The sequence below is a fragment of the Rattus rattus genome, chromosome 2, assembly GCF_011064425.1.
Source record: "Rattus rattus isolate New Zealand chromosome 2, Rrattus_CSIRO_v1, whole genome shotgun sequence".
NCBI lineage: Eukaryota > Metazoa > Chordata > Mammalia > Rodentia > Muridae > Rattus > Rattus rattus.
The window spans coordinates 143080181-143101782 of NC_046155.1; the positions used below are offsets into that span (position 1 = coordinate 143080181).

The 21602-nt window shown below is 38.7% G+C and overlaps 1 protein-coding gene across 1 annotated transcript in view; it reads right to left on the reverse strand.

Moving 5' to 3' along the window:
• Positions 1-21602, reverse strand: part of Herc2 (HECT and RLD domain containing E3 ubiquitin protein ligase 2) — a 181134-nt gene that overhangs the window by 111061 nt on the left and 48471 nt on the right. The window contains 10 exon segments of the mRNA XM_032893506.1: positions 1576-1726; positions 2860-2963; positions 3511-3681; positions 8857-9042; positions 9689-9844; positions 10547-10731; positions 15208-15386; positions 16551-16675; positions 16801-17029; positions 19545-19745. Of these exon segments, the coding sequence (XP_032749397.1) occupies positions 1576-1726; positions 2860-2963; positions 3511-3681; positions 8857-9042; positions 9689-9844; positions 10547-10731; positions 15208-15386; positions 16551-16675; positions 16801-17029; positions 19545-19745 (1687 nt within the window).

A 21602-nucleotide genomic window follows, 5' to 3' on the forward strand; every position in this document is an offset into this window, starting at 1 on the left:
AAGTTCCTGCCTTGACTTTCCCACCATAATGGACTGTAACCTTTAACTGTAGGCCAGTAAGCCTTTTCTTACTCTCAAGGCTGTGTCAAGGTGTTTTATCTGACAACAGGAACAGAACTAAAATACATGACACCAGAACCCAATATAGGCTTCACAAGTCTGTGTGCTCTGGTTTGGAGACAGCTTCAGCATGTCCCCAAAGGATTCTTACACTGGGAGCTTGGACCCCAATATTGTAATGCTAGGATGTGATGAGACCTGTAAGATGTGGGCCCAGAGGTAGGTCACTGTGGCTGTGCCTATGGAAGAAATTTAGTGCCTAGAGGATCCTGATTAGTCAGAGAGAGAACAATTGCTACAAAAAGTCCAAACTTCACTCTTAAATCACGCTCAGACTTTCTGTATTATCAGCTGATCTCATTCACCATGCGTAATGTAGCCAAATGGGCCTGTCAGTCGGGCTACTTGGACTGACTTAGGATTTCTTATCTGAAGACTTGGATAACATACTTTCACATGTGTAAGTAACAAAAGCTCCCCTTATACAGCTAAGCATTCAACTCCAGTTGTAAAGGGAAGAGAGCAGAGGCATATCAATGGCATGAAGGCAGAAGATACCACTATACTAAAGGAAGAGGAAGTGACACCTGGGCATTCTGAGTCTAGAATAAGACAAAGATGCTGAGCATGCAGATAAGAAAACAGCATGTCTAAACGGTTTCTATGAAGACCACCTTCAATCTGAATTGTTCACAAAAAAAAAAAAAAAACCAAGACAATATTTTAACAAACCCAAACCCACAATCATCAAAAAAAAAAAAAAAAAAAAAAAAAAAAAAAAAAAAGTCTTAGTAATGGGAAAGCAATAGACTGGAAAGGAGAGCTGTGTGTACTGTACTATGTGTGGGAGGGAGAATCAGGTAAGTCTGACAGGAATATACCTTTTGTTGTAGCAATTAGGAGTATTAATTATAGCTGCTTATGTCTCACTGGAGGAAACCCCACTAGAAAATTATTGGCACATGCATCACTTCAGGTTTTCATTGAGGACTTAATTTATCAATAAATCTAGCCTAATCTGCCAATCACTCCAGCAATCAAATTTGGGATGCTTTCAGTGCTCTTATTGGATATCTAGATTTGAAGTACTAGGAAACCTTCACAAATGGCTATAACAATTCTTCAACACACGCTGAACTGACCCTAATCACATTGCTCTATGGAAAAAATAAGCAAGCACCTTTAATCCCCCAAAGACAAGCTGCTGACCCGGCAATGCGAAGGGCTCTACATGCCGGATTGCAGAGTACCTTCCACTCCTCTAACCCTAGAGTCTTTAGGCCCCTCCTTTGCTGACCTCTGTGAAACTTATCCTCCATGAGTACAAGTCTCAGGGAGGAATACAAGTAGTACAGTCTAGTTCACAGGCAGCTTAGCAGGCATGCAGGCCATCTTGCCAACTCCAGACATCCACTCTGAAGGCTCCTGCTCTCCTCAGCATGTTCTTCCCACTAGTACTTCTGCCCAAAGTACTGCACCATAAAACCAGTTAATAAAAAATAAATTTTTTCTTACTGGCGCATTCAACCTCCACAGGAGATAGTGGTGTGCTCATTGCTAAATAGGAAGCATGTAATCCAAGAAGGAGGCCCAGATTCCTCTCTGTGTCAATCAGAGGTGAAGACAAACTCCCAAGATCAGGTATGGTAACAACTTCTTGGTCAGGCTGGAAAAATTAATTTGTCAGTTCAGAAGATAAATTAATTAAAATTATAACATAAAAAAAGACCAGCAGCTCATGTGCCTAAGATCTACTATCATGATCAGATCAGAAAGGTGCTAAAGGTACTTGTTACTAAGTACTGTAATGAGTTTATGTTAGAGCAACCAATTAACTGCATATAAAACACAAGAGAGAACAGGAGAAAACAAAGAACAGGTCTGGGGCACAAAAGAGGAGAAGCGTCATTAAATGGCTGAACTAGAATATTCCCTTCGAGAATCCAACAGATATTTCAAAGTGGCTGTGTGTAACGTTTCAGGAAAGGACCCATGAATCACTGAGTGCACAGAAACAGTGAGAAACGACAGCAGTAAACATAACAGCAGTATCATTATAGAATAGTAAACTGTGGTCACACATGATCATGAAACCAGCCATTCTGTGTAGAAATAAAAAAATCAAGTGTACTATATAAACTTTCTGGTCACCTCAGACAATGCATGAATTTCATTTCCCCTTTCATAAATAAAATGGCTTAAGCCTCATTTATGGCATTTGCTGACTTTTGTTACCTCTGGATGTCTGGAAGGCCAATTCAAATATATAAACTCCGATATTCATTAATTTACAAGAAGGACATATTTTTCATAAAAAAAAAAATTACAGTCCTATCGATTTTTTGTATGACAGCAAGCTTTTTTAAATTTTTATGCCAGGTGGTGATGGCACACACCTTTAATCCTAGCACTCAGTAGATACAGACAGGTGGTCCTCTGTGAGTTTGAAGCTAGCCTGGTCTGCAGAGTTCTAGGACAGCCAGGGTAACACAAAGAGAAAGCCTGGCTCAAGGCAGGGGAAAGGTTCTAAATTGACAAACAAACTGTAAGATCAAAGATCAATGTTTTTTTTTGGGGGGGGGGCATTTCTCTATTTCTGGCATGATGTTAACTCTTCAAGACTTGTATATAATAAACCTTAACACATAAAATGTAAATTCACTTACCAAAAAAATCCTATAAGCCAACATAAACATTTTATGTCCAACTATTAATATAACTAGGTAAAAAGTCATACCATAACAAGCACATAAAAAGGGCACCTCCACTATTTCACACGAAGCAGGCACACAGCCTCACCTCCAAATACTGGCCAACACAGAAGGCATGCATAGACTCCTGTGTGTCTTCAAACTGCAAAGCTGCTTCCAAAGCTACCACTGGATCTTCCCCTGCAAACTGAGCTAAAACCAAAAGGGAAACAGCAGTATGAGAGTTCAATGCAATTTGTTCAGTTAGCTCTATAGACAGACCCCAGACAGGAAGTGAGTCAGGGCTGCCAGCATGGAAGAATCTGCCATTCTCCCAGGCTTGCCTAGGGCAACTCAGAACTTAGAACAAATTATAAAAAGTACGAGAAAATAAAAATGCATGAAGGGAGGCTGGGCATGGTAATGCCTCCCTTTAATCCCAGCACTTGGGAAACAAGAGACAGGAGATCTCTGAGTCCAAGGCCAGCCTGGTCTATAAGAATTCCAAGACAGCCAGAACTACACAGAGAAAATTTGTTTCTATCTCAAAATAATAAAACAAAAAACAAGTTAGAGAAGAATGATTGAGAAATTCTTCAACTTGAGCCTAAACTTGCTGTAAAAATGAAATCAAAGTCCCAGATTTTGTTAAACCTGGGGCTAAATTTAAAAAAATCATTCATAAACTGTGGACTTTACTTAAAATCACACATACTTTAAATTTTAACTATGAACTAAAAAAAAAAAAATGAAGCCTTACCTAGTATACTATTTCCTGTTAATGATTGTGTCTGAAAGTCTTTTATGTCATATACTTTTCCATCAATTACAGTCCAGAAGCCACCATCTTTATTGTGGTTCTCCAAATCAGCTTTGCGTATCAGTGTCACTTCTTCATTATTTCTACAATTCTGACCAGTGAAAAATGACTCTATAGGAATAGAAACCAAACATCAGTCATCAGATCAAATGGCCCAACGATAAAACTTTTACAACATAATATAGATGAAAACTTGAGTAGGAAGACTTTTTGCATCTTTATGGTGTGTTGTGTGCATGTTTGCACATGTGTATGCCCACATGTGTTGGTATGTATTTATCCATGTATGAATAGGTATAGGAAGCCAGAGGTAGACTGTGTTGTCTGTTGTCTTCTTAGATCAAAGTCGACCAAATGTATCACTTAGTGCTGAGTCTGGAGCTAATTTGGCTAGTTCAGCTAGTCAGACTGACCAGGGGTTCAGATATCCACCTCCAAGAAGCTGGGATTACACCCACTAGGCTTTTTTTAGTTTTTTTTTTTTTTTTTTATCTTTTGGGTTTGAGACAGGGTCTCATATCACTATATAGCCTTGGCTGGCCTCAAGCTTAGATCTCTGCCTCTCAAGTATGGGGATTAAAGACATGCACCTTCGGGCTGGAGAGATGGCTCAGTGGTTAAGAGCACCAACTGCTCTTCCAGAGGTCCTGAGTTCAACTCCCAGCAACCACATGGTGGCTCACAACCATCTGTAATGGGATCTGATGTCCACTTTGGGCACAAAGGTATATATGTAGAGAAAGCTCTCATATACATAAAATAAATAAATACATCTTTAAAAAAACTAAAAAAAAAAAAAAAATAGACATGCACCTTCACATCTGGCTACCACCTGGCTTTTTAAAATGTGATTGACAGAGATCTAAACTCCACCCTCATACTTGCACATGCTTTATCCTCTGAATCATCCCTCATCTCAGAGAAAGCATTGTTAACACACAATCAACAACAAAAAGATTAAGAAGCTGATGTCATTAATGTTTTGTTTACCAGAAAACAGTGTGTGGAGAAAAAATAATATTCAAAAAATAAAGCCAAAGGCTTATTGGATGCAAAGGATATAATTACTTTAAAAAGAAGAAAATGTGAATAAGACTTGAGCTGGCACTTTGCAAAGAGAATGCTCACCTGGTTAACACGCATGTAGAAGTATATTAAACCTGAGTAAAAATCTGAAAAAAAAAATCTTTATAGGAACTACAGGCAAGGGGCTAGGGATCTAATTCAGTAATAAAATTTTTGCCAAGGGTGTGCAAGATCCTGGGTTTCATCCTCAGCACCAAAACAGAGGGAGATAAAAAGGAAGTCACAGTAAGAAACAACAGTATATCCACCAAAAAGGGCAAGTGCTAGGTCCTGTTGTAGAAGCACAAAAATCCTCAAACCGAGTAATGGAGACAAAAGCTAGCACAGTAGCTACAAAAAAAAGTGTTATCTTGCAGTAAACATCATCTAGTAAGAAGCACTTCCACTAAGGAACACATGAATGTACAAGCCAAAACTTGCTGTAACCTAAACCTGGAATCAGCAAGTGGAATTAATAAATAATGAAATGGTCAAATAATGATATATTACATATAGCAATAAAAATAGAACTTGATGGCAACATAAAGCTAAAAGACCTAATGCTGAGGAAAAGAAGGCAGACCCAAAGACATAACTGTACCACCTCATTTATGTGAGATCCAAGAACAGACAAACTTAAAAACTCAACTGTTGAGGAGCAAATGTTTACTTGATTAAAAAAAAAAAAAAACAGTGGTGAGTATTCATCCTGGAGAGGGCACCTTCCCAGATGCAGTGTTTACAACAATCCCACCAGGTTTCCATGCTTAACCTAGACAGATGTCACACAGCTTTCCCTGCGAGCAAAAACAGAGCCAGTCTTCAGATTTGTGTGTGTATTACATAAATATATGCAAAACTAAAGTTTTTTAAAGACAGTTTTGAGTGACTGTTGAGTGTTTGGCCCTAAACAGGACATATAACCCCCACCTTTACTCCTCAGGTGGCAGGGGAGATAGAAATGGTATAAGAGACAGAATGGGGAAGAGTGCTGTGAAACTATCTTCTAGACATGCCTGACTGTTATGTCCATGAACTCTCAGAAGTGGTGGCAGTGCTCACTACCTGCACAAAGACTGGGCCTACCATCAGTATATCATGGGTGTAGAAGGAGTTCATAAGGCCCTATCTCTCCCTGAGCAGTTAATGCAATTAGTAGCTGCTGGGAGAGCAGGAATCATATTACTCAATATGCAGCCACTATGGCCTTTGTCATAATAACCCCCTACCAACACCCATGAAGGCAATACTAATTAAATACAGTGGGCCATGAAAGAATGGGGGTGGAGGGGAAGAAAGTGGGTAAAAGATTAATTTTTTTAAGAAAAAAACAAATCTGGTGGGATGAGGAATGGAATACGGCAGGAAAATGTAGCAAATATGATCAAAGTATATCATATGAAAAAATCCCATATCACATTTTTAATAATTCTGAGAATTTCACACATGTATACAATGTATTTTTTTTTAATCACATTTACCACTTCTCTCCCACCTCCAATTCCTCCCAGATACTGGCCCACCTGCTCCACTTCCACTCAGATTCATGGGATTTTTTTTTTTTTTGGTTTTGTTTTTAATAGTCTACCCAGTCCAGATTTTGTTGCCCATATACTCAGGAGTATGGAGCCTTCTGCTGAAGTTCAGGCGCCTGCCATCTCCACAAAGACAAGTGACACCGTTAACTATCCACAGCTCCTCGGTTAGGAATGAAGCATTAGAAACCCCTTCACAATCCATGTTAAATATTCTCATCTTTCACAGGTCTTGTGTAAGCAACCACTGGTGCTGAGTTTTGTAGTGCAACAGTTCTGCTGTGTCCGGACATCTGTTTCACACTGGTCCTCCCAAACCTCTCTGGCTCTTCAAATATATCCACACCCTCTCCCGTGATGGTCATGAGCTTTGGAGTGGGTAGGAGGTCAGACTGATATCTGGTATGTGGCTGTGCACTCCACACACACTTGTACCTTGAGCTCTGTACTTTGACCAGTCCCACACAAGCTTCTTCCTCAACTACTATCCACAGTACAAAGAAACTTTTGTGTTGAGGTCTGAGAGTTACCCACAGATTTCACAGATACTGACATATACCCTTATAATATACCCTTATAAGGTAAAATTTGATACTGTGTCCATTTAACAAAACAATAGTACTAGGTTCACCATTGTTTCCTGTGAACTCCCCAACCATGGTTTCTTGACCAGACTTAACAGTACCACATTTCTAAGAAGAAGCCGTAAATCCAACTAACAACTGTTAATCTTATATAACTTCTCTGCCACTTTTGCACCCAGTGGGTTTATCTTGCCACACTAATTGTTAATGTAGTTCACACAGTTCATCACTAGGTTAAGAATGTTAATGATTCCATTCCCATCCCAACCCCAAGTCTACATATCTTCAGGTACCATAATGGCTAGCCAACAAGAAGATTCTTGACCAGTACCAGCTTGAGTTGTCCACATCCTGTGACTAATGTCTTTAGTATCTTACCACCAAGTTCTTGTGGGCAAGAGCAACAGCAATAGCCTGTATCATTCTGGAGGGGTCTCTGGGACATTCATGAACAACAGCTTGAAAAAAGATTTCCCACAGGTGGCACTGGGCTTTTTATTTGGTAATCAATGGTTACTGGGAAGAGCATTATACATGTATTTTGGAAGCTGACAAAAAAATACCTTTCCATACGGTTGTTTAAAACATCCTTAGTGTTAAGTTACAGGCTCTATAGCTTAGTGGATAAAGGCACTTGCCACACAGGCTAGACACCTGAGGTCAATCCCCAGAACCCATGTAAATGTGCAAAGAGATAACTGACTCCACAAAGTTGTCCTTTGACCTCTACTTTCATGCTCTAGCATACATGCACCATCATGTAAAATCCTAACCAATACACACACAAATAATAATAAAAAATATTTTTTAAAAAACATCCAGAAAAAATATTTAAAATAAGCAAAATTTGATCATGATTTTATTCAAATTTAGCCAAGAAAACAAAAAAGGGCAACACTTAAGTTCATTTGGAAATAAAAATAGAAAAATACAACTGAAATAAGTTTTAACTACATTTAAAAATAAATTTCCTAAAAATGTAAAAAACCTGATTTAACATCCAAGGCAATTTTCTTCAGAGTTCTGTCAGCTCTAAGCTTACAGTGTAAATGTGAGTATGTAAAGGGGAAAAGGAAAAATCTGCTAGCAAGAGCTCTCATGAAAACCGATCCACAACTGTCTAATTCTGAGCCCAAGGTACCAGTGACTTAGCCTCAGCTTCAAATATTCCACAGCTCAAAACTTGTTTCAACTTGCTACATACTATACTATTGAAGTTTGCTTCTTTTGATACGTATTGTCATGGTAAATAATTAGCCACCAAGGCATGGCTGCTCTCAGGACTGAGAGAGTCCACAAGTAGAATGTGACCTTGCTCCTGTTAGCTAAATAAAGATGCCGACAGCCAATACTAGGCAGAAGAGACATTGGGGGTGGGAGGGCAGAGGATGCCCTGGGCTTAGAATATGAAGAGACCACCAGGAGAGGAGAAGGTAGAAAGAGAAAGAAGCTGCCATAGGGAAGGAAAGTCATAACAACACAGCCATGAGGGCTAGCCAATTAACATAAAGAGCTGCTCCGATGGAACATGGCAAATTATAAAATTGGGTTACCAATGTGAAAATAGATTCTAATAGCAGAAAGGGTAAATATATATCCAGATTTGGTGCTGATTAAGGCTTATTATAAATATTAAAGTTGTATGTTTTTTATCTGGGAACTAAATAATCAATGGTGAAGCCCCTGACTGAGATTAAATATTTTCAACAATAGACAATGACTACAAAGACATAGTCAACTGAATATAGAATTTCCTGTTCATCAATGTCAGAGCATCATGAGTACCTTCAGAAAGTCAGCCCCAACCAGGCTACTCTATACCTAATCACCTACTAGTAACTTCTAGAAATACCACTCAGGGAAGGGTTTTTGAAAACTTTCTAAATTTCAGAATTTAACTACTAAATGAAAAATCTCTCTTAAATGTTACCTAAATCTCTTATTTAGATAATATTCTATTGCCACTCATATGGCCATCCATGAAAATAACAGTAATTAGACTTCCTTTTTCAAATCCTTTCAATCACAAAGGAAAGACTGGGTTATAGCAGACAAAAATAAAACCTCCCTCAGTGAAGGCGCTTTAGGTGAAGACAGCATACCCATAATTCCAGGCCAAGCCAACTCTTCATGATCATCCCGCTCCTTTCCTGGTGCTAAATGGTTGAATCGATCCAGGTGCTCCAAGAGACCTCCAAGCAAAGGTATAGCTCCCGCCTCTTGCATCAGACTAGCGTTTTTGCTGAGCAGCAGCACTATGGAGACCACTAGCTCTGGAAGGAGCACACCTAGATTTAAACAAAAAAATCAGTAGGCTTTTTGCAGTGGGCTGAAAGAGCAGGCCCCTGGCCTGTATAATGATATAAAACAAAACAAAACAGAATTAATAACCTTGCTTTATGCTTAAGTTCTATGTCACAGAATACGGAAGGCTATGTGTTAGAATAGTTCTGTTAGTATAGACTGAACTCTTCAGGGACATAAATGTTTTTCAATAACACATGGACTTCAAACACAGACCTATTTCACCTGTGTGTGATTTATTCTGAAAAGTGCATGTTGGGCAATATTCTTATCATCTGAAAATAAGCCCTATGAAATAATGCTCTCATCTCACAAAATTAGCACAAGATTCAGAAAGTAGCAATTCATTTTTATGCAGTCAAAATGAAATTAAACCCTAAGTATTCATCTCAATATATTTCCATCTGTATTATAAGATTCCATTACCAAGTAACTTAACAAAAAGGGAAAGGAAGAGAAGGAAGAAGGGAAGGAAAAAGACAAGAGGACTAGAAAATGTATAGAGTTCAACACACAAAGTTTTATCAGTAAAGGATATACTATACCTTTGACCAAACTCCTAAAATAACAAATGAGATAACATGTCAAAGTACAAGAAAGGTTAAAAAAAGAAACACTACAGAAAGGTACCTGTAAAGTCCCCTTCCATTACGCAGGCAACTTCTGCAAAGTGCTGCCAGCTGCTAGAAGCGATGCTGGCAGCCACAGGCAATATGTCTCCAATGTGGGTACATACTAGGGCCGTGTACTTTTTCAGCAAAGAGCCAACACCCATGAGCTCAGGACCTTAAAGGAAGATTCAGAAATTTACATTTTCATTACTATAAATTTCTCCAATAAGTGAGATGTTCTACTATCCCACTCTCAAGAAGAGATAGTTTACCTATTTAGACAAATTCAGCCTTTGGCTCTTTTCTAGATCATGGAACTAGAAGGATAATGAATTTGACTGCATGCCTTAACCTTAAGAATGCAAATGTTTGGTTGGGGATTTAGCTCAGTGGTAGAGCGCTTGCCTAGCGAGCGCAAGGCCCTGGGTTCAGTCCCCAGCTCTGAAAAAAAAAAAAGAAAAAAAAAAAGAAGAATGCAAATGTTTAGACGATTAAGTAAGATAATAATGCTCCACCACTGGAGAGACAGTTCAGCGCCCACATGGCAATTTAAAACCGTTAACACCAGCTCCAGGAAAGTCGAAGCCGTCTTCTGACCTCTAAGTACCAAGCACACATGTGCTGCACACATACACATGCAGGTGAAGGATTGACTTATGTAAAAATGAATTTTTATAAATACTTATTTTTAAAGTGATTAGTATAAATATATATGCTCAAAAAGGTAGATTAAAAATGTAGCTTCCAGAACTAGTACATTTAATATAGTTTGAGAACCACATCTGGATATAGATTCTGGGAAGACCAAAACAAAACAAAAACATAATTGAAAAGTTCCAAAACTACAAGACACTTTCAAGTTTTAAAAAGCACTTACTGGAAGTATCTGAGATTGGACCAATATTTTCTCCTGGATAAAGTTTACTGATGAGCAGGCGCTGAAAACGCAGTAACAGATCCAACGAAGCCGATCTCTCACAACTATGCTGCTCAAAGTCCAGACACGAGGAAATGCGGCGAGCAACATCTTTCAGTCTGGCTACAGTCTGAGAAGCAATGTTTCTAAGTAAGGGAAGAGAGAATGAAAATCAAAGGCTTTCTGTTAAAAAGCAAAGGAAAGAACTCTACATGAACTAATTATCAGAAGCACAGACCATACGTAAGTGACCCAGCAAGTGTATGAGGTGGGGCTGCATGCAGCAAGCACACCCTCATTCCAAACTGATCAGATGCCAATGATCAATAAAGCCCTACCAGAACATCAACGACACAAAATAAGGGCAGATCTTGCTCAAAAAGGAAAAGTTCTATACAAACATTTGAAAGCGAAACTTATTTTTTCTTCTCCAGAGCAGTACTTCAAATATAAATGTCATTTGTTTTAAGTCAAGATGTACCGCATCACTGCGCTGCCTCTGCAGGTCTGCCTTCACTGTCTCCTGCAGGATGGCACCTGGGGCTCCTCTGAGCAGAGAACACAGGAGTATGCTAACATTAGTATAAACTGTCCCTGATTACAATACGATGCCCAAACACCACAGCAAGGAGCAGCAGCTTCAGTCCCACTGTGCACCAGGACTTGAGCCCTCAAGTCTGAGAAGAGAGGAAGAAAGTCTGAGCTTCTGCCAAGTTTGTAAAGTAGTGGAGGTTCCTGGTCTAGGAGCCCAATACAAAGGAACAAAGGTAGAAATAACAAGGGTCAGAAGTAGAGGGGCCCTACTACTTCGAATGAGATTCTGCAACATGGACTAACTGAGATTTTGTCTGTTTGGGTTTTTGCCTTTTTGTGTGTGTGGAGGGGAGGGCTATTATCTATATAAGCAAGGTGTAACTGAGGTCAACATGAAATCAGTTTAGAGGAAACAGGAACACCAGCTGGGATAGTTGCTACTTCAGTAACCACAACCCCAGCACCAAGAGAGCCAGGCCTGATCTCTGGTACAAAGAACAGAAAAACAGGAATAGGATAATGAAGGAAAACAGAAAGAGCCAAAGTCAAATCTGGTGCCAGGGCCCCAGCAGCCCTAGGTAGAAATATATGTAAGCTGCCAACACCTTCCATGGTCCCCAGAAGACCAGCCCAGGAGCTTCTGCTCATCAGAAAAGATTAAGAGCATACTTGAGACTCTACCTGTTTTTAAATAATAATGTTTTGTTTATTCTTTGAGAATTTCATATATTATGTTTTGTGAGACTTCACCTCTGAATTCTTACTGTAACAAGCAGACTACTTAATAAAACATTGATAGCTTCTATACTGTGGTTGATACAAAACTTTGAACAATGTGAATGAAGACAGTAAAGGAACAAATGCAGTAATTTAACTTACACTGTTATATTTGCTAACGTGTAGAACTTCAACCTGATCACACATTACAATGAACACACAGTGAGGTCCCATTTGACCTCCCCTGTCTAACTTACTACCTGATAAGTAGCCCTGACAACACTGACAACAAAAGAAATGGGTCTAGAATCTCACGCTTAAGATACATCTTGGTGGGGTGGAGCTGGTGAGATGCCTCAGAAGTTACGAGAATCCAAGTTTGGTTCTAAAGTAATCTAAGGTCTATGGTCTCCATGTGGACCTGCATTTAAATGCGCATACACCCAACATAGGCACACATATATGTACATAATTTAAAATAATAAAAATAAATATTTTATAAAATGATACATCTTAAAGAACCAATGATATAAAATTTTTTAACTTATTTCCATTATTACAAAGTTCAGCTCTATAATCAGAATGTGTAATAGGGTTCATTTATTATAAAAACATAGAACTCTTTTTTTTTTTTTTTTTTTTTTTTTTTTTTTTTTTTTTTTTTTTTTTTGGATCTGGGGACCGAATACAGGGCCTTGCGCTTGCTAGGCAAGCGCTCTACCACTGAGCCAAATCCCCAACCCCCGAACTCTTTTACTTTTACATGTAAGTGATATTCTGTATTACCTACCAGCATAAAATTAAAGAATCAGTCTGAAATCTGTTCCTGCTTGTTTTTAGCAAGGATCAATTTCATCAACTTCCATTTTTTAAAAAATAAATGACAGGAAATGTTTCTACATTCTCTTACATTTTTAGACTATTTTATAAAAATTGAACTAATCAAGTCAACATAAATATCTTCTGATCATTATTTGAAGAATAAAATGTCTACTCATACAAGAATGGCACATTATATATGCTCATCTTAACAGCATAAATGTAGAGGCACTTTAAAAGGATTCTCTGACTGATTTCCAAAGACTCTAGCAAAACAGGTATAACTATGTGGCCTATGTGGGAAGCCATAGGAAAGAAAAATACACTCACTAAATAGAAAGAAACCCTAGAGAAAGAGCACCTATGTGTAACTTTTAGTCACATGAATAAATGTAAAAATAAACACTCAAAATTTAATATATTTACCCCATGCTCTAGCTTTAAGAAGCAGCCCACAAAAGTGCAGCTAGCAAATACTTAGTCCTCAGTTGGGCACTACTGGGAGGTAGTAGGACTTTGAAGAAATGAGACCTAGTAGAAAGAACTTTGGTCACTGGGAATTTTGTCACCTCAAAGGGGGTATTGGGAATCCTGCCCTTCCTCTCTTTTATTTACATCCAAGCTACCATAAGATGAGCAGTTTTGCTCTGCCATACACTTCTACCATGATGCACCACAGGCCCAAACACAACAGAGTCAACCAATCATGGAGTGAAACCTATGAAATGATGAACCAAAATAAATCCTTTCTCACAGTGACACAAAGCTAACACAAATAGTTTGAAAATTTACCATTTCAACATGAACAGTTATAGGAAAAATTATTGAGAAGTGTGTGTCTCTGTGTGTGTGTCTGTGTCTGTGTGCATGTGTGTGTGTCTGTGTGTGTGTCTGTGTGCGTGTGTGTGTGTGTGTGTCTGTGTGTGTGTCTGTGTGTCTGTGTCTGTGTGTGTGCACCTGTGTATGTATTTATTCTTTGAGTGCTAGAGATTGAAGCCATCATGTATGCTACATAAGCACTTTACCAGGGAGTCCACACCCAACTGTATAGCCCTTTCTATTGGTTTTTATCACTGAAAATTTTATCATTTTACTACTAAAACTGACAATTAGTTTTAAAACTTAATCACCAAAATTATACCACTAACCTACTGAAGAGAGCAGGGACACCCACCCTACCTAGGGCAAACATGGACACAGATACTGCCAGTACCTTGTCCCCTGCTGTTTGAGCAATTGCCTGGGCCATCCCACTAGAGCTCTACTCTCTTTATGAGTATAAAATACAATCTAAGAATGTTAGGAGGAAGAAGCAGGAGATTCAGAAGTTCAGGGCCACACTCATCTATATAGCAAATTCAAGGTCAAGCTGGTTATATAAGACTGTCCCTTTGCCTCCTCTCCCAAAACTGAAAGCATAAAAATCAAAGAGCCTAGATTCAGAGAGCAGAAGGCTAAGAATGTGATTTCTTTATTTTTAATGATGTATTTATTTTATGTGTATGAGTATTCTATCTGCATGTACACCTGCATGCCAGAAGAGGGCATCAGATCACATTATGGTTGTTAGCCACTGTGTGGTTGCTGGGAATGAAGCTCAGGACCTCGGGAAGGGCAGCCATGAGTGGCCTTAACTGCTGAGCCATCTCTCCAGCCCCAGAATATGATTTCTTTCCTTGACTTTGTGAATTATCTTTTTTATTCAAGTATGTCTAGCTTTGGCTTTGGCCTTTCCCAAAGTAGTTAACTTTTGATGACAGTTTGAGTTCATTTCATCCTTACTACCTCTGAAACTGGCTTTATAAAGAACCACTCACTATTCTTTCATTATACTTTTAATTTAAGTTATAAGTTTTTCTTATAAGTTTATCATATAAGGTTTTCTTGTTCTTTTTTTTTTTTTTTTTCCTGTTTTGTTTTTAGAGACAGGGTTTTTTAGTGTAGCCTTGGCTGACTACAGTGAGTATTGACATCTTTAAAAAGTAACCTTGCCCGGATTAGAGATATAGCTCAGCAGTTAAGAGCATTGGCTGCTCTTCTAAAATTCCTGGGTTCAAGTCCCAGCACCCACATCGCAGTTAACAATTATCTGTAATTCCAGTTCTAGGGAGTCTAACACCCTCATACAAACATGCATGTACATAAAATAAAAAATGTAGCCTTGCCATAATTGTTATAATTTGCATTTTCTTGCTTATAAAAATATCTTATAAAATATTTTTATGATACTCCAATTATAAAGTGGTACAAGGGGTTGGGGATTTGGCTCAGTGGTAGAGTGCTTGCCTAGGAAGCGCAAGGCCCTGGGTTCGGTCCCCAGCTCCGAAAAAAAGAATTAAAAAAAATAAATAAATAAATAAAGTGGTACAAACTTCTTCATATCCTCTCTTCTTACCCATGCTTAAGAACCTTCTTTTCACTGTAAAATTCTATCCTAGGTAATCTTTGGAGTAAGTCTTCAACAGCTAAACACATTTTTCAGGCTTTAGATTTCACTAAATGATTAAAACAGTAACTGCAAACTAAAATATAACACAGAGAATACTACTTACCTCAGAAGCTGCTGTATGAGTTGAACTAGAGGCAAACACTGTTTGCCAGAAGATTCATAAATCCCAGTATTAATTAGGTCTTTATCCAGAGGAGTCCTACTTCTATGAAATGTGGAGGCATTGGCTTCTTGCTCATCAATTTCCTTTTCCTTCTGTGCTTCTTTTTTGGCTTCTATATCCTGAAATTCACAAAACACACAAACTGGTGAAAAGTGACCTCATTAGCACCACACCAGTCCTAGCCTCAGACGCTGAGGCACACAGCTGACAACACCTGCCTGTAATCCTGTCAGAAACCCCACCTCTTGGTTGCTATGCTTTTAAATATATTACTCTCTTCGTTTCTGCTTTTCTTTCCTTTCTGCTTTTTTTATGTGTATGAGTGTTTTGCCTACATGTATGTCTGGACAACATGCGCTCCCAGTGCTGGAAGAGGCCAAAAGATAACATCAGATGCCCTAGAACTTGAGTTAGGCACTGTAAGCCATCATGTGAGTACTGGGAACCAAATCAAAGTCATCTGGAAGAGCGACAATCAATACTCTTATTGCTGAGACATCTCTCCCACCTCAAGACACTGAAATCTTTGCAACCAATTCTGACAAACACTAACTATTTGATGACTCATACAGAGTCAGGAAAAAGCTGCAGCTCTTACACAGCTGTTCAAATGTAAGGATCAGAGCCCATCTGGGAATCTATAAGCACACGTGCATCCTAGAACTCAGCTAATGCCTACCCAAAGTATTTAGTCATGGGGAAAATACATGGTCAAAAGGTTAGGACGTACTTTCTCCCCTGATGAACTTAATGATCCGAATTATCACAGTAGACTTAAAACCAGAAACAACCAAACAAGTGTTACAACCATTCGATGGAGTACTTTTCAACAATAAAAACCATGAAAGAATTCTCAATCATAAGAACAAAGTAGTAACATAAACTGTGATGTGGTTGAATACAAAGACCATCAATTGAGACAGAAGAAGAGTTACTACTACCTACTATCCCATTTACATGACATTAAGGCAGACAATGTAAAGGCAAGGGAGTAGCCTAAATGAAAGGGGACATAAGGATCTTCCAGGGTGATGGAAATAATCTTATGTGATGGAAGAATCGGTCAAATTCATCAAAGTAGACCCTTAAGGTGGGATTATTTTATCACAAATAAAAGTACAGAGTTTTACATTTTAAAAATCTGTATGTAACTAAAAGTTTTACATTTTGGGTTCTTCAATGATTGTAGTCACAATTCCTACATATGTCCAAATGCAGAGTTTTCAATCTCAACTGTACATTAAGTAAAATCATTCAATGATTCCTTTTTCCTAGGGCCATACCTGAATTTCTGCAGTAATGGCTGCATTTAAAGCTGACTCTAATCCTCCATCAGCCATCAAGCTGCCAACTAAAAGATCAATCATGAATCGACGACCTGGACTTATATTCACTTCATTGCCTGAAACTGAAAAAAGAGGGGTTTTGTTCTGCTTAGTTTGCTGTTTGTTTTCAGCAATGTGAGTAAGTGCCATCCCACATCCCTCCCCACATTCCTGCCAGTGGCCAGTTCTTCACCTAGGCAAAGCTCACCTGTGCAGGGCAAGAGTGCTGATAGTGCCCTGGCCCGCTCCTCCGCTGTGGGCAGCAGCACAGACCAGCCACTCTGTAGTACAGCCTGGGCAGCTGACTGCACAGTGCTCAGCACCCCTGCACTGCTGGCCAGGGTCACCACAGTCTGCTTCAGGCTGTTCAGGAGCACACTGCCCAGACCTAAACCAAGGAATTCCGGGTCAACCTGGTGACTAATGGCAGCATGCAACTATAAAAAGGAAAAAAAAAGTATTTAGAACATCCAAAAGCAAATGTATTTTTCTAAATGCTAACAAACAAATGACTGAATAAAGCTTAATTTGAAATGTTACTTACATAAACTTTTCAGTTCAAGATAATATCCCTTATCCAAAAGGCTTCAATTTTTGAGATATTAGAATATTTCCATACATAGGAGGTAACTAAAAGGACTTGTGTATTACACAAAATTTATTTGTTCTTGATATACATCTTTTACATGTAGCCTGGATAAAAATTATTCATTATTTTGTTTGTTGTCCTGGAACTCACTTTGTAGAACAGGCTGGCCTTGAACTGACAGAAATCCACTCCTCCTTTCTGCCTGGAAAGTGCTGGGATAAAAGCCATGCACCACCATGCCCAGCTACATTATTTTAAATATTTTTACACATGAAGTAGTTGGCTTACAATGAATTTTCTATCTACAGAATCACATTAACACTGAAAAAATTTAAAATTGGGACCATTTTAATTTTTAATTTTCGGATTAGAAAGATTGATCTTTACGTGCATTTTTTAAAACTACTAAAAATTTTTAACCACTATAGCTGGGAAATCTCATTGTCAAAATACTTTACAAAAACAATGTCTTACCCAGCTCTGACTATGCAGCTGCAAAATACAAGATCAGCACAAAAGACTACATAATGAAGAAGCAGCAACTGTCAGTGCAATTCCCATCAGTCTGCACCCAACAGAAAACTGCCTGAAACCAACTGCAGTTTAAAACTAGACAGTCAAACTATAGCACACCAGCAAAGTCCTCAGGGCAAAACAAAAACACTGACAAGGTAGGAGCCAAAGGTTCTGCTTTCACGAGGCAGGGCCCAGGCTGGGCTTTAGATCATCGATCCAATGAACAGAAGAGCAGCTCCCAAGCTCCTCACAACCACTTGCTAAATCTGAGCTTTCCCTAGAAATCTGCCAGCCTACTGTGATAGAGCGCCACTGTTGTCTTGTAGCTACTCAGAGGCCAGGCTGGCACCCTGGTTTCCTGTGCCCAATTAGTCATGCCTTTTGCTTGTATACACAGAGGCTCCAGTTGCATGGGGTTAGGAAAATGTGCCATCTTATAAAGCACTCCAAAGAAATAATTGGGTCTATTGAACTAAAGGAATAATTTTTGAACTAAAGAATGAGTAAACTACTTAGAACAATAAGATTGAGGATGAATAGTGAAAAAGACAAAGAGAATTAAAACTGTTAAAGAAGGCATGAACTCTCAGGCTAAGAAACATTCATAACCTCAAGTTACATTTAGAAAATCTTTACCTAGACAGAACAGCTGAAAGGCTACCAAAGAGAAAGATGTATTAGCTACAAAGGATCAAGTGCACCAGTGAAAGACTTCTCATCAACAGTAGAAAACTTATTTTCAGTATAGCATTTTCCAAGTGCTAATTAAAAAGGAGATGACCTGTGGCCAAGGCACAGCTTAGTGGTAAACACTTGCCTAGCATGTGTGATGATGCCATAGGTTCATTCCTAGAATTGAGAGGGTGGGTCCCCCTATAACTTAACAGGCTGAACCTTAATGAATTGAAAAGCTAAAATAAGCAAATGTTTTTCAAACTTTAATCTCACATGCCCTGAGGGGAGAAAAAGAAAACCTTTAATAAGAAGGGATCTGAGGAAATGATATGATCCCAGAAGACAGAGCATATTAGCAATGGTGACAAAGTCAACTGGCTACTGGGAAAACAAAGAACTATATTTTGAATATGGCATCTTTAAAAATTCTGTTAGAGAAAAGTTAAAAAATAATAATTATACTGTTAAATTACCCCTAAAGTACTTATGTTACTATCCATAAAATCAAACCATTTCCTAATGTTTGCATACCCAAACACAGACACATATATACATATAATTTTAAACAATAATGTATTTTCAAAATCAGACAATATCCTAAAATTGTAATTAGAAATGTTCTCTTTCAGAATCAAACAAAATAACAGTACACCTTATATCTAATATAATGAAAAGGCAGTTTAGGATCATCCTACCAGGGTAAGAAAAAGAGACTAGAAGAAAGTTCAGGTGATTTTTATCCCCATGTGTGGAAAGGAAATACTGATGTAGGGAGCCAAAGTTACTGAATCCAGCTTTCACAGTCCCAAAGACCATCCAAGTAGCACTGGTCTCTCAACTGCATTTACCCCCTCGCTCTCTTCTACTGTCTCAGGCATTTCTCCAAATATGCTCTCCCCACATGAATGTAAGGAAGATGATTATGGCAGAAATAACTGAATCTGTACATACGCTTGCCTATATGCAATGACTACTTCCAGGAAAAACAATGCAAGATCAAGTATTGAACGCCTCATAAACATTACTCCATCATAATCTTATTTGAAAATACTTTTAATGTTTTATTATCAGTTTACCTAACAGGCTGAAATTCAGACATTCTGTAACCATGAATACACTCAGGAATTCCTAAGGCATTATAAAGGGACAGGAAACCAGCAAAGAATTACCACCTGCAGTCGCAGAAGATTCAGTGTGGCCACAGCCATGCACTCTTTCTCTTGAGGTGGGGGCCAATCAGCGGTGCCATCCATTCCCTCACTGACTTGCCGCAGCAGGAGATCCAGCTGCTCAAAAGTCATTGAGCAGATGTCTACTACAAAAGGGACACGGAGGCCAATGGACCACTCAGAACAAGATGACCATGCAAAGCTCTGTGCGAGAAAAAAAAAAAGGATCTAACATGAAATCTGTATGCTCATTAACAGTGTGCCCCACTGAAGAGACTAAGCACTGGGTATGATGACAACACCTGAAGTTACCACTTACTCACCCCTCTATATCCCCAAATTCACAGCTGTCTAGCTTATAAACTAATTTCCACTCCTATTTCATCATCCCACCGCATTTCCACACCTAAAAAACTATAAAGCTTTTCCCAAACTGTTTTCACCAACAAAACTACTAATCTACATTAATGGATGGGAACACACACCCAACCCACTTACAGTAAGTAGTACAACAGCTCTAAGTAGAAGGCACATTAGTACATACACAAACAACCTCCTAAGAAGGAAACTGAAATATACCATCAGTACAATGTATGTAACTGACATTTAGAGAACAGGTCACCTAGAAACAGTTTACTTAGAGGTAAATTTTATAGTATCAAATGCATAGAGACAAAAAAAGGGCTAAACCCAATGACCCAGGATGCCACTTTAACCTGAATACTGAGCCCAAGCAAGCTGAGGTGAAAGACACTTAAAAAAGAGGAAAAAACAACATAGTTAAGAAAAAATAGGAGTGGGGTTGGGGATTTAGCTCAGTGGTAGAGCGCTTGCCTAGGAAGCGCAAGGCCCTGGGTTCGATCCCCACCTCCGAAAAAAAGAACTAAAAAAAAAAAAAAAAGAAAAAATAGGAGTAAAAAATGAAATGAAAGTAATTATTTTAATAGATCAATAAAATTAAACCTCTAATCAGGGGAAACACTGAAGATATATAATATATATATAATACAAATTACTAGTATCCAAGTGGCATATGACCTCAAATGCTTAATTTTAACGGAAGTCAGGGACCCCTAAGGGAAAGGCTGGAAGAAGTTGAGGAGGAAGGAGACCCCATAGGAAGACCAGCAGTCTCACTAACTTGGACCCCCCAGCCAGATCTCTCAGATAGAGCCACAAACCAGGTAGCATACATGAACTGTCGGAGGCCCCCAACACATATACAGCAAAGGATTGCCTGGTCTGGCCTCTCGTTAGAAGATGCATCTAACACTCTAGAGACTGGAGGCCTCAGAGGAGTGGGGAGGCTTGGTGGAGTGGGGTGGAGGGGAGTGCAACTGAAGACATCCTCTTGGAGGCGGGGTAGTTGGGGGATGGGATGGGTTGAGGAACTGTGGGAGGGCCAACTGGGAGGAAGGATTACGACTGGACTGTAAAAAACAGAGTAAAGGTAACTAAAACAAAAAATAAAATAAAACCAAACAAACAAACCCTTTATCCATTAATTGGAAAACTGTAACAGAATGGAACAATTCCTGAGAGTCACTATGAGAAAAACCTACCCATGAAACAGAAACCAGGAATGCCTCTTTTCCTGTTAAAGAAATTGAACTTCTAATGAAATTGTATTTCTAATTATATTTCTAGGCTATGATGAATTCATAAACATTTACAGAAGAAATAGCATTGTACATAGCTCTTTTAGAAAACACAAGGGAAAGTGCCCTAGTTCTTTTCATAAGGCCAGCTTTAGCCTCATAAATAGCAAGTAAGAAGACAGCACAAAGAAAGCTGGATGCCAAAATCCCTGATGAATGTGTGTGTGTGTGTGTGTGTGTGTGTGTGTGTGTGTGTGTGTGTGTGTGTGCCTATAAATGTCAAGAGGATAAAACACCATGACCAACAGTTGTAGCAGTACTGCAGAGATTAGTCAATATTTGAAAACCAGTACTTTCCAAAATGAAAATCACTTAACTTAATAATGTCAGAAAAAAAAATTTTGAACAAATTTCAGCATCCATTTGGGGTGCATCCCAAAAAAAGAAACTCACAGCCAGCAAT